General features: G+C 43.7%; 1 protein-coding gene across 5 annotated transcripts in view; it reads right to left on the bottom strand.

The window, feature by feature from the left end:
* Window positions 1-306: 306 nt before the first annotated feature.
* ANGEL1 (angel homolog 1) overlaps window positions 307-12,774 on the bottom strand; it is a 28,406-nt gene continuing 15,938 nt past the window's right edge. For 4 of the 5 annotated variants that reach the window (XM_086709179.1, XM_025919845.2, XM_086709183.1 and 1 more), the window contains exons 8-10: window positions 4,763-4,832; window positions 4,054-4,217; window positions 1,177-3,311 (exon numbers count right to left, since the gene is read on the bottom strand). In XM_086709179.1, the coding sequence (XP_086565305.1) occupies window positions 3,151-3,311; window positions 4,054-4,217; window positions 4,763-4,832 (395 nt within the window). In that variant the 3' untranslated portion in view covers window positions 1,177-3,150. Of the gene's footprint in view, window positions 624-1,176; window positions 3,312-4,053; window positions 4,218-4,762; window positions 4,833-12,774 lie in introns of those variants that run through there. The other variant, XM_086709181.1, reaches the window with a different exon arrangement.

Genomic DNA, 12,774 nt, shown 5'->3' with positions numbered 1-12,774 from the left:
AGGAACAGCTGCACCTGCCACCGCGTGGTACTATCATCGTCTGTGGACAGTGGGTGTGGAAGCACTGCTTAAACTTACTAAAAGTCTGTGCAAATGTTACGCGACTCAGGAAACCCTCCAGGCTGGAAAGGTCTCTGGGCATGCACCTCAAAGCCTGGAGCTGTGAAAGAACTCCTCGCCTCTGGGCAAACCACGCAGCCAGATCGGGGAGAACTACCCACCCTCAGCTCCTGCCAGTGACACTCTGCAAGTCTTAGTCCCTTGCTTGCCAAAGCCCAACACCACTATTCCAGAGCCGACAATTCCTCACAAGCTTCCAAGGATTATTACTTTAATTCCCATTTCACCAAGATTTTGAAACACAAGGGCTTAACTTACCCACAGTCACCAAATGATCAGGCCAACGTGACAAGTAGTGTTCCTTATCCCTGGCTGTTTTCTTTCGACTGGATCCCAACCTGGGTGGTTCAACAGAAGCACCAGGTAACTTTAAATAATTGAGATGCTCAGGCTGATTCAGAGGTGTGGGGTCTGGAATTCCATTGAGGTAAGGCAGGAAGCCACACCTGGTTTCAGGGTTTCACGTGGCCATGTGGGCTTCATGGACCTGCTGCACAAGGGAGCTGGAGGAAAACGAAAGTACCGGCAGAGTGAGGCCCAGGAAGGAAACCTTTCCAGCAACAGATGGCCCACAGTCCAGCTCTGGCTCCACAGTGCAAAAGAGATGACCAGAAACAGACACTCAGCAAGTAGCAACTGCCACACACGTCGTGCCTCACACAGCGGCCGTGGCTTTGACCAGGAAAATACTTCTCACCCCACGTTCGGCACAGACCCTCCTGAAATGCATGTGGACCAGGGGTATGGTAGTAGCAGATGGAATGGGAATGAAAGAAGCTGAAAGAGCTGTTCTCTAGCTTGGTGAGGAGGGAGAAGAGAGCTAGACCCCAACAAAAGGCAGGGCACGAGGTTTCTTCAAGCCCTGCTCTCCCAGGCCTCAAAGCAGCGGGAATACGTGTCAGTTATCACAGGACGATTATACCTTTCTCCGGTTGAGATTCAGGACCTGAGAGCCCAGCCCAGGATGTCTCTTCCTCTTGGCCACCTCACTCTCCAGACCTTCTCCCCCATCCTCCCCTGCCCTTCAGGATCCTAACAAATGACCAACAGCAGGGGGGAAATGGTAAACCTTTATTTGGAAAAGAGAGCTTAAATGACCACTTAAAACCCCCACTTCAATTCCAAAACAGAAACAAATAAGAAAACAAGGAAAAGATAATATATAAAACTCCTGCCCTCTGCCATCTTGAGCCATTTAAACCACATTTCCTGGCAGAAGAGAACAGTGATAGGCCATAGTCCTGACAACCAATAGGGCACTGACTTAAGACCATCTCAGGAGGCACCCGGGGAGAGACAGAGTGAACGATGGGTGGGGTGTGGACAAGTGGGCCTGGGGCTCAGACAGGCACATGCCCAGTACCCAGGAAACAATGTTCAGAAATATACACGCACAGATAAATTCCCCAGTACCTAGGCACAGAAAGCTTATAACCATGAACACAGCAGCAGAATTCAAGCTGGGTCTTTGGCTTTCAGAAAAAAAAAAAAAAAAAAAAAAAAAAAAAGGGAGAGAACCTCTGGCTAACTGTCCCTAACTCTAGCCGCTCAGGTACCCCCTTCAGTCCCATTCTGAAGGCCAAGCAGGGCAACAGCAAGGCCAGTCTGCAAGGTCCAGCAGCTACTCTGGAAGGACCAGCTGGCCCGGTAACACCTAGGCTGTACCCCAGCTATGAAAGATTAAGGCATGCAGGTGACACAGGGGGGGCAGGGCAAGGCCATGAATGGGCCAGGGTAGCCCTGTGCTAGAGGGGCAACACTGGCAATGAGCAGCTGAGGTCTTGCCAGCAGGAACAAACCCTAAAACACTGCCACCTTGACTTCTTGGACAGGCTTTGCCCAAGGCCACCTTCTGCAGAGAGGGTTTGGCCTGAGCTGAATACCTGGCTTTTCTAGAACAAAATGGAAAGGAAGGGGGGAGGGAAGGAGGTAAAAAGAGGTGGGAGGAAAAGGAACAGAAAACTACTTCTGAGGTATGCAGAGGAAGAGAACAAGTCCCTGAGGTCTTGGGTCCCAGCTGAGGCAGCTGCACAGCCTGCCAGCTCTTTCCCCTACCAGGACTCCCACCCTTGCCCCAGTTCCGCAGGGGGCAGAGTCCAGCAAGACAAGAGTTTCTTCAAGGTTCTTTCTCATCCTTTTAAACCTCAAACTACTATTCCAGCCCACTGACTCCATACAGGGGTTCAAACTTTTGCCTTTCTCACAGCAGCCTGGGGAAAGGGACAAGCCCTAGAGAAAGCATGCCAGGCCTTTGGGGAGCTTTGGGTTGGAGGCTCGGAGGCAGCTGGGGGCAGGCAGCACATCCCTGAATCTGCTGCTCCAGGCTGTGTGTCCCATTCTTTCCCAGAGCCCAGATGATGAGGATGCCCTGGTTGGCATGATGTGAATGCCTAATGAGACACACAAGATAAAAGGGGAGAAGGGCCCATGCTCCTGCTGCTGCCTGGCAACACACAGCAGCCAGGTCATGCTCTCGACCTGCCCCTAGGCTGACAGCCCCCGTGTGGAAAGTGGGCTGATCAGAGGCAGGCACGCTGTACAGAGCAGTCCCACCCCGAGAGGACACACATGCACACTACGCACATCTCACATGTGTACGGCCCTGGCAAGAGGGCTGGGCCCAGAGGTCAGGAAGGCAGGAAGAACACTGGGTTCGAAGATACCATCAAGAAACGGCCTGAAAGCAAATAACCAATGAGATCAATAGCTCCCGCAACCCTGGTAATTAAAAATCAAGGGGGAGCACTGGATACATGGAAGGAAGGGGGATCTCCCCTTCGGCCTCTCCCAGGGCCACTGAGTATGTGGCACAGGATTAGGAAGAGGTTGGGGTGGGCAGGGACCACAGGCAGAGAACGTGGACAGGCCTGGAGAAAATCTAACCATAGGAAAAAGGTAACAGGGTAGGGGAAGGGAGGGGAGGGGACGGAAGTTTCTTGGATCTAAGTTTCCAAAAGCATGGGGTATTTCCACAGTCTCTGATCCAGTGAACTCTTCCGGAAGAGAAGCTCTCTTCCCCTGGGAGCCCCGTCATGGGGCGATGACTTGCATCCCAAAGCTGGCCAGCAGGCAGAGGTGGTCTGAAGAGCAGAAGGGGTTGGGTAAGCCGTTGGCAGCCCAGAGAATCTCTTCAGAGAGGAGGGAGAGACGGCCCAGAAGTTTGAGAGTCCCATCTTGACACAGCCTGCGATCTGGGGCACAAAGCAGAAGCCAGTGGAGAAAGCAGCCACAGGTCACTGCATGGGGGTGGCTGGGGCCTGTGGGAGCTACACAGGGAGGCTGCATCCCCTTGATGCCTCACCCTCCCTCACTTCCCCTGCTGCCTGTGGCTGAGGCCTCGCTTTCTCAGATACTCTGTGATACATCAATGAATTAAACAAGGTGGGTTCAGAGAAACTGCGGCAAATGGAGAACGTATGCCCAGGCTCAGCATTTACCAAATCTTCAGATTTTCCAAGAAAAGTTGGAAATCCAGACTTTCTACATAAAATGATTTTTCAACATAGGCAACCAATTCCAACATTTAAAAGACTTGCTTTAAATAAGATAGGCATGGGGCTGACAGACTGCTACACTGTCTGCTGGTTATCAGGGGAAGAAACAAGAAATAGGATCTCTAACTTAACCAAGCCCCTCACTAAATGGCTGCCTTGTTCAAAATCCACTTACTTCCTGGTGCTCTATTTTTACCTCTTAAATAGAGGTGGGGCTGGTCTGCCCACCTCTCTCTAATGCTGCAAAAAGAAAATGCAGGCAAATGGTCTAAGGGAATTATGATGAGGACAACCAGTGCCAGGTTAGGTATGAAATCTGCTACTTTGCGAGTCAGGTCCCAGTGGCCCAAGCCATGTGACCAAATGCCTGACCTACTATCAGCTGTTCCCAGGGACTTTTGAGGGTGGCTTCTATGAACCCAGGACCCACCAGGCTTACCAGTTCTGTTCCTATTCTCACAGGACTCAGCTGAGAAGAAGATGTAATCCACTGTTGTTCCAAGACCCAAGGGCATTGTGGTGACCTCTGGGCGGCCATGCTGGGGCAGGAAATGAGTATATACCGAGGTCAGGTGAAGACAGTGCTGGATGGTACCTACAGTCCTACAGGGATGAAGGAGAAGATGTCGGTCAACAAACATTGAACGTTTCTCAAAGTCACTTTCTCTGTGGGTTTTATAAAGTTTTTTAAGAGACGATCCCAAATAACTCCATCTCAGCAAATTACTTCCCATGCTAATAAGAGGCAGATGGTCTTAGCTAAAATTAGCCTAGAAACAGACACATTTATACTCAGTCCCCCTGACTTTCCTTACCCCACTCCCTAACTCTCCTATTACCTGGTAAAGTATGTATACCTAATGTGCCCCTGTCCGGGGAAGGGGGGTGGTGGGGGGCGGGGGGAGAGCAGCAAATTTTTCTGTGAAGCCTTACTCCCTCAGGAAAAGTGCATGGGCTCTTTGTCTGCAAGAACTTAAGTGAGTCACCTCTGGCCTCTGCACACCAGCGCCTCCAAAGCTTAGCACATCTTAGGAAAAGAGAGAGCTCAGCAAAAAGTGTCCCCCTCAATCAGCCTCAGGAGAGCCAATGAGAATCTCATACACTCAGGGGCTAATAAGCAAGCTGAGGGGAATTGGAAGGAAGATCACCTGGGCAAGACAGGCTCAGGCTCCAATGTGTCTTCCTCAAGGACAGACTCAGCCCAGCCAGCAGGTCGCTCTGTAGAAGACCAGAGAAAAAAGGTTTTATTCTTCACATACAGTTAAGAAGGGTCAGAACCTTGCACCCTGAAATCTTTCTCAGATCCTTGACCGGACTCCAAAAGGGAAAAGGAGAAATAGAAGGTGATGGGAGAAAGTAACAATGGACCAAAGTCAAGAACCACAGGAAGGCAGACAGAGGCCTTGAACACAGACATTTCTTCCTTGGCTCGGCACCTCTTCAAATAATTTATTTAAATTTATTCTTTAGAACAGGTAATAGAGTAACATGGTATAAAAATCAAAATGTAGAGAAAAATATCAGTGAAAAGTTTCCCTCCCACTCTGGGACTCCTGCCAATTTCCCTCTCGAGAAGCAACCAATGTTACCAAATTCCTGGTATATTCCTTCAGAGATTTTCTATCACACACCATCTGTTATGTGTATATACATGTATGTGCTCATACACATATGTGCACATACCATATAACATGTATGTATAAACACTTAAATACACATAAATATGTACACACACATAAAGAAAAAAGATACATATCCAATATCAGTTAAGAAAGAGGGGATATTATTACAGAGCCTACTGACATTAATAGGTGTTATAGACTGAATGTTTGTATCTCCCCAAAGTATGTTGCAGTCCTAATCCCCAATGAGATGGTATTTGGAAGTGGGCCTTTTGGAGGTAATTAGGTCATGAGGGTGGAGCCCTCATGCATGGAACTAATGCTCCTATAAAAGGAATCCCAGAGAGTTCCCTCACCTGCTTTCCACCATGTAAGGACACAAGAAGTCAGCACTCAGCAACCCAGAAGAGGGCCCTCACCAGAACTAGACCATGCTGGCACCCTGATCTTGTACTTGGAGCCTTCAGAATTGTGAGAAATAAATTTCTATTGTTTATAAACCATCCAGGCTGTGGTATTTTGTTATAATAGCCCAAACTGATTAAGACAAAAGGATACAAGGATCAATAAAACTGACAAACCCTTAGCTAGAATGACCAAGAAAAAAAAGACTCATTACTAAAACCAGGAATGAAAGGGCCACTGCTACCAATCTTACAGAAATCTTTAAATCAGGAGAATACTGTAAACAACTGCTTATAACCAACAAATGAGAAAACTCAGATGAAATACAAATTTCTAAAAAGACACAAACTATGTAAACTGATTCAAGAAAAAATAGAAAATCTGAATAGCCTGTAAGGAAAGAAATTGAATTAGTAATTTTAAAACTTCCCACGAAGAAAAGTCTAGGACTAGATGGCTTCGCTAATGAATTCTGCCAAACATTTAAAGAAGTAATACAAAACCTTCACAAACACTTGCAAAAAACAAGATGGGATACTTCCCAACTGATGCTATAAGGTGTTACTCAGTTAATCAAAATTAGACAAAGACACCACAAAGAAAACTACAGAATATCCCCTGTGAATGTACATGCAAAATTCCTCAAGGACTGTGATACTGTGATTTATAAGAAATATTTATTCGGCCTCATCCACAGTTCCTGGCTCATGGCTCCCCAAACCCTTAGAATATCCTGAGATGAGCGTGATAAAGGTGTCTTTTGTTATATTATGAGGTGACTTTTGGAAAGCACTGGAAGATGGGAGCTGGTTACCAGAAAAACCAACCTGTTATTAGAGGGTTGGAACTCTCTGTCCCAATTCCCTGAACCTCTGGGAACTCTCTGTCCCAATTCCCTGAAGGGAGCGGGGCTGGAGTTTGAATCACCAATGGCCAATGATCTAATCAACCCTGCCTACATAATAAAGTTTGTCAGAGAGCTTCCAGGCTGGTGAATACCATGGAGATTTGGAGAGAATGGCATGCCTAGAGAGGGCATGGAAGCTTCCCAAATACCTTGCCCTATGCATCTCTTCCATCTGGCTGGCTGTTCCTGACTTTTATCCTTTTATAATAAACCGGCAATCTAGTGAGTAAAATGTTTCTCTGAGTTCTGTGAGCCATTACAGCAAATTAATTAAAGCCGAGGAAGGAGAGGGTCATGGAAACCTCTGATTTATAATAGTCAGTTGGTCAGCAAGTACAGGTAACATCCTGGACGTATGACTGGCATCTAAAGTCCATGGAGGGGGTTGTTGGAACCTATAGTTTGTCAGAAGCACAGGCTGGGCTTGTGACTGGTGTCTGAAGTTGGGGAAGGGGGCAGTCTTCCAGGGCTGAGCCTTTATTTAACCTGTGGAATCCGATGCTCTCTGGGCAGATGGTGTCAGAATAGAATTGAATTGTTGATGTGGGAGGAAACTCCCATCTTCCCAACGTTGGAAATTAAGTTTCAGAGCACCAAAAGAACATTATATTAACAAACCAAATCCAGCAAAATATAAAAATGATTACATACTATGACCAGTTACAATTTATCTTAGGAATGTAAAGTTGGTTTAACATCTGAAAATCAATTAATGTAATACATATATTAATAGAATACTGAAGGACAAAAACCACATTTCCATCTGAGCACACACAGAAAAAAACATTTGGCAAAATTCAACACCCTTTATGAAAAAAAAAAAAAAAACACACATAAAAAACTAGGCACAGAAGAGAACATCTCCAACTAGATAAAGGGAACCCACAAAAACTCCAGGGCTCACACCACACTTAATGGTGAAAGATTGAAAGCTCTACCTCTACGGTCAGGAACAGGACAAGGATGTCCACTTTCACCACTCAACATTAATGAGGCCTAGCCAGGGCAATCATGGGAAAGAAGAAATAAAAGGCATCCAGATTAAAATGGAAGCAGTAATGCTGTTTCTGTGTGCACGATGACTTAATCTTATATACAGGAAATACTCAGAAATCCACTAAAAAACCATTCGAATAAATGAGTTCTCAAGACTGCAACATACAAGCTCAATATACAAAAATTGCATTTCTATACATTAGCAGTAAAAATCCAAAAATGAAATGAAGAAAACATTTCTATTTATTTACGATATCAAAATGAATATGATAGATAGTACTAAATTTCACAAAAGTGTTAAGACTTACACACTGGAAACTACAAAACATGGGAAGAAATGAAAGATCTAAATAAATGGAAAGACATTCATATTCACTGGTCATCAGACATTATTTAAATGCCATACTTCCCAAACTAACCTACAGATTTGTAGAAATCTATCAAAATCCCAGCTAGCTTCTGTGCAAAAATTGACATACCTACCCTAAAATTCATATAGAAATGAAAAGGACCCAGAATAGACAAAATAATCTGGAAGATGACAAAGTTATAGGACGTACACTTTCCTATTTCGAACTTATACAAAGCCAAAATCATCAAGACAGTGTGGTACTGGCATAAGGATAGACATAGATGAATGGAACAGAATGGAGTGTCCAGACACCCATATGGCCATGTTCAATTAATTTTTCACAAGGGAAAGAAGAGTGGAAAATGACAGCTCACAGATATAGGGGTTCCTTTCACGAGTGATGAAAATGTTCTACAATTAGACTGTCAAGATGGTCACACAATTCTGAATAAAGCCACTGAGTTATACACCTTAAATGGGTAGATTTTATGGTATATGAATTTCAATACAACAAAGCTGTAAAAAGGGTATTAAATAAATCTTACTCTAAGTTTATTTTTGAGAGAGTGCGTGCACGCACAAGCAAGGGAGGGGCCGAGAGATAGGGAGAGAGAGAATCCCAAGCAGGCTCTGCACTGACAAACAGCGAGATCATGACCTGAGCTGAAATCAAGAGTCAAACACTTAACCAACTGAGCCACCCAGACACCCCTATTTTCTAATTCTGTTGGCTGGAATCTCTGAACACAGTTGAATAATGACAGTGACCATCCTTGTCTTACTCCTGACTCTGACAGGGATGCTACTCCAGTTGTCTTCTTTTAAGCAAGACGCTGATTTTTGGAGCTGAGATAAATGCTGTGGTTTGGTTTTGGTATCATTTTTAATTTTCAGGCCTGCAGTGGCTCCATTCCCTCCTCCCGCTCCTGACCTCTGCGGTGCAGGCTGCCGCCACACACTCCGACTGACCAAGATTATTTTAATGGTGTAAGAGATTACAGGCATACCTCAAAGATATTATAGGCATACCTCAAAGATATGGCGGGTTCAGTTCCAGACCACAATAGAGTGCAAATAAAAGTTATGTTTATACTGTACTGTATTTTAAATGTGCAACAGCATTATGTCTAAAAAAACCAATGTACATACCTTAATTAAAAAATATTCTATTGCTAAAAACTGCTAATGATCACATGAGCTTTCAGCAAGTCATAATCTTCTTGCTGGTGGAGGGTCTTGCCTCAATGTCAATGGCTGATGACTGATCAGGGTGGTGGCTACAAACGATTTCTCTGTAGCATGTGATGCTGTTTGATAGAACTTGTTCCCACAGAACTTCTTTCAACACTGGAGTCAACACTCTCACACCCTCCTGCTGCTTTATCAACTAAGTTCAAGGAATATTCTAAATCTTGTGATGTCAACAATCTTCACAGCATCTTCACCAGGAGTAGATTCCATCTCAAGAAACCCCTTTCTTTGCTCATCCATAAGAAGCAACTCCTCATAAGTTAAAGTTTGATCATGAGATTGCAGCAATTCAATCCTATCTTCAAGCTCCACTTCTTTTTTTAATTTTTCTTAATGTTTATTTACTTACTTTTGAGAGAGAGAGCAAGAGAGAGCAAGAGAGAGCACGAGCACAAGATGGGGAGGGACACAGAGAAAGGAGACACAGAATCCAAAGCAGGCTCCACGCTCTGAGCTGTTAGCACAGAGGCCGATGCGGGGTTTGAACTCACAAACCGTGAGATCATGACCTGAGCTGAAGTCAAACACTTAACCGACTGAGCCACCCAGGCGCCCCTTCAGGGTCCACTTCTTTCTAATTCTAGTTTTCCTGCTGTTTCCACCCCATCTGTAGTGACTTCCTCCACTGAAGTCTCAAACCCCTCAAAGTCATCCCTGAGGGCTGGAATCAACTTCCAAGCTCTGTTAATTAATCTTAGTATTCTGACCTCTTCTAATGAATCACAAATGTTCTTAGTGTAAAGGAATCCTTTCTAAAAGGTTTCAGTTTACTTGGCCCAGATCCATCAGAGGAATCACTAGCTATGGCAGCTACAGTTTTACAAAGTATATTTCTTCAATAATAAAACTTGAAAGCTGAAATCATTCCTTGATCTATAAGCTTCACAATGGATCCTGTGTTGGCAGGCACGAAAACAACATTAATCTTGCTGTGCAGTTCCATCAGAGTCTTGGGTGACCACGTGCATTGTCAGTGAGCAGTAATATTTTGAATTTTTTTTTTCAACGTTTATTTATTTTTGGGACAGAGAGAGACAGAGCATGAACGGGAGAGGGGCAGAGAGAGGGAGACACAGAATCGGAAACAGGCTCCAGGCTCTGAGCCATCAGCCCAGAGCCCGACGCGGGGCTCGAACTCACAGACCGCGAGATCGTGACCTGGCTGAAGTCGGACGCTTAACCGACTGCGCCACCCAGGCGCCCCGAGCAGTAATATTTTGAAAAGAATCATTTTTTCTGAGCAGTAGCTCTCAACAGTGGGCTTAAAACATTTAGTGCATCACGTTGTAAACAGATGTGCTGTCATCCAGGCTTTGTTGTGCCACTTATAGAGCACAGGCAGAGTTGATTTAGCATAATTCTTAAGGGTTCTAGGATTTTTGGACTGGTAAACGAGCACTGGCTTTAACTTAAAGTCACCAGCTGTGTTAGCCCCTAACAAGGCAGTCTGTTCTTTGAAGCTTTGAAGCCAGGCAGTGATTTCTCCTCTCTAGCTATGAAAGTTCCAGATGGCATCTTCTTCTAATAGAAGGCTGTTTTGTCTACACTGAAAATCTGTTAAGTGTAGCCACCCTCATTAACTATCTTAGCTGGATCTTCTCGAGAACTGCAGGCTTCATCTTGCACTTTCATGTGATGGAGACAGCTTCTTTCCTTAAACCTCAAGAACCAACCTCTGCTAGCTTCAAACTCTGCTTTTGTTATTTTCCTCACCACTCAACCTTCACAGAATTGGAGAAAGTTAGGGCCTTCCTCTGGACTAGGCTTTGGCTTAAGGAAATGTGGCCAGGTTGATTTTCTATCCAGACCATTAATACTTTTTTTCATCTATATCAGTAGGAAGGCTGTTGTGCTTTCTTATCATTCACATGTTCCCTGGAGTAGCACTTTTTCATTTCCTTCAAGGACTTTTCCTTAGCATTCACAACTTGGCTAACTATTTGAGGCAAGATGCCTAGCTTTTGCCTGTCTCAGCTTTTAACATGCCTTCCTCACTAAGTTTAATCATTTCTAGCTTTTGATTTAGTAAGAGACATATGATTCTTCCTTTCACTTGAGCATTTAAAGGCCATTGTAGGGTTACTAATTGGCCTAACTTCACTATTGTTGTGTCTCAGGGAACAGGGAGGCCTAAGGAGAGGGAGAAGGACAGGGAAATGGCTGGTCAGTAGAGCAGTCAGAACACACAAAACATTTATCAATTAAGTTTGGCATCTTATATGGGAGTGGTTCTTGACCCTCCAAAACAACTCCGATAATAACATCAAAGATCACTGATCACAGATTACCGTAACAAATATAGTAATAATGAAAAAGCTTGAAATATTGCAGAAACTATCAAAATGTGACACAGACACAAAGTGAGCAAATGGGTGTTGGAAAAATGGTGCTGATAGACTTGCTCATTGCAAGTTTGTCACAAACCTTCAAATTGTAAAAAGAACACAATGTCTGCAAAAGAGCAATAGTGAAGCTCTTTAAAGTGAAGCAGAATAAAACAAAGTACGCCTGTATCTAGTTTTTCCTTAATTTTAGGGCGGGGGGGGTGGTCTTTTAAAAAGAATTTAGAATAGGGGTGCCTGGGTGGCTCAGTCAGTTGAGTCCAACTTAGGCTCAGGTCATGACCTTGCAGTTCATGAGTTCGAGTCCCGTGTTGGGCTGCTGTCAGCACAGAGCCCACTTTAGATCCTTTGTCCCCCTCTCTCTGCCCCTCCCCTGCTCTCTCTCTCTCAAAAATAAACATAAAAAATATTTTAAAAATAATTAAAAAATAATCTAGAATAGATGTTGAATTTTAACAGTCTCTTTGACATCTATAGGATGACACACATTTCATGTTTTAATAGATTTCATATATATTAGTATGTTATATTAATAGATTTCTCAATATCAAATAATCTTTATATTTCTGATAAACTCCATCTGGTCACAGTATACTGCTCTTTCACTGCACTGCTAGATTGTCTCGTGATCTACTTAAAATTTTTTGCATCAGTTTTCATAAGTGGAGAATATTAGCGTCTATGGTTGTGTGTAACGCTCAGGTGTCGGTGTCAAATATTTGTTGCATAAAAAATAATTGGCCCCTTTCTTCCTCTGTGCACTGTAATAATTTAAATAATAACGATTTTACAAATTCTTTGAAGATTTGATAATATTCTATCAATCTGAGCCTAGTGTTTTCATGGGACTGCATCTCTGAGAATTTTATGTATTTCTTCCCTAGATTCTCTTTCTTCTCTGTAATCAGTTTTACTAAATTACATTTTCTCAAATTAATATATGCCTGTAAGTTTTAATTTCTTTTGCACTTAGCTGGGCCAAGAACCCCCTTGTAATCCTATTAATTTTTCTGCATCTGGATACCTTCACTTGCTCCTTTCCCTGCCCTTTGAAAATAGGTTAGCTAATGGACTCACCTAATTGACAGCTGATTTTTGCCCAAACAACTAACTCCTAGATTTTATTCCACTATTTTTGTTATCTAAATTGCTCCCATTTATCTTCTGCTCTCTTTATTTGTTCTTTTTTCTCACTTGAGTTGAATGTAATTTACATACTTTTTTCTTCTCTATTAATATAATTCTGTGATTCTAAATATTCTACAGAATTCTACGAACTTTCCAT

The sequence above is a fragment of the Puma concolor genome, chromosome B3 (genome assembly GCF_028749965.1).
Source record: "Puma concolor isolate L17-30 chromosome B3, mPumCon1.1.hap2, whole genome shotgun sequence".
Classification (NCBI taxonomy): Eukaryota; Metazoa; Chordata; class Mammalia; order Carnivora; family Felidae; genus Puma; species Puma concolor.
The sequence above is the reverse complement of the archived record's forward strand: the minus strand, read 5'-3'. Positions and strand labels throughout refer to the sequence as shown.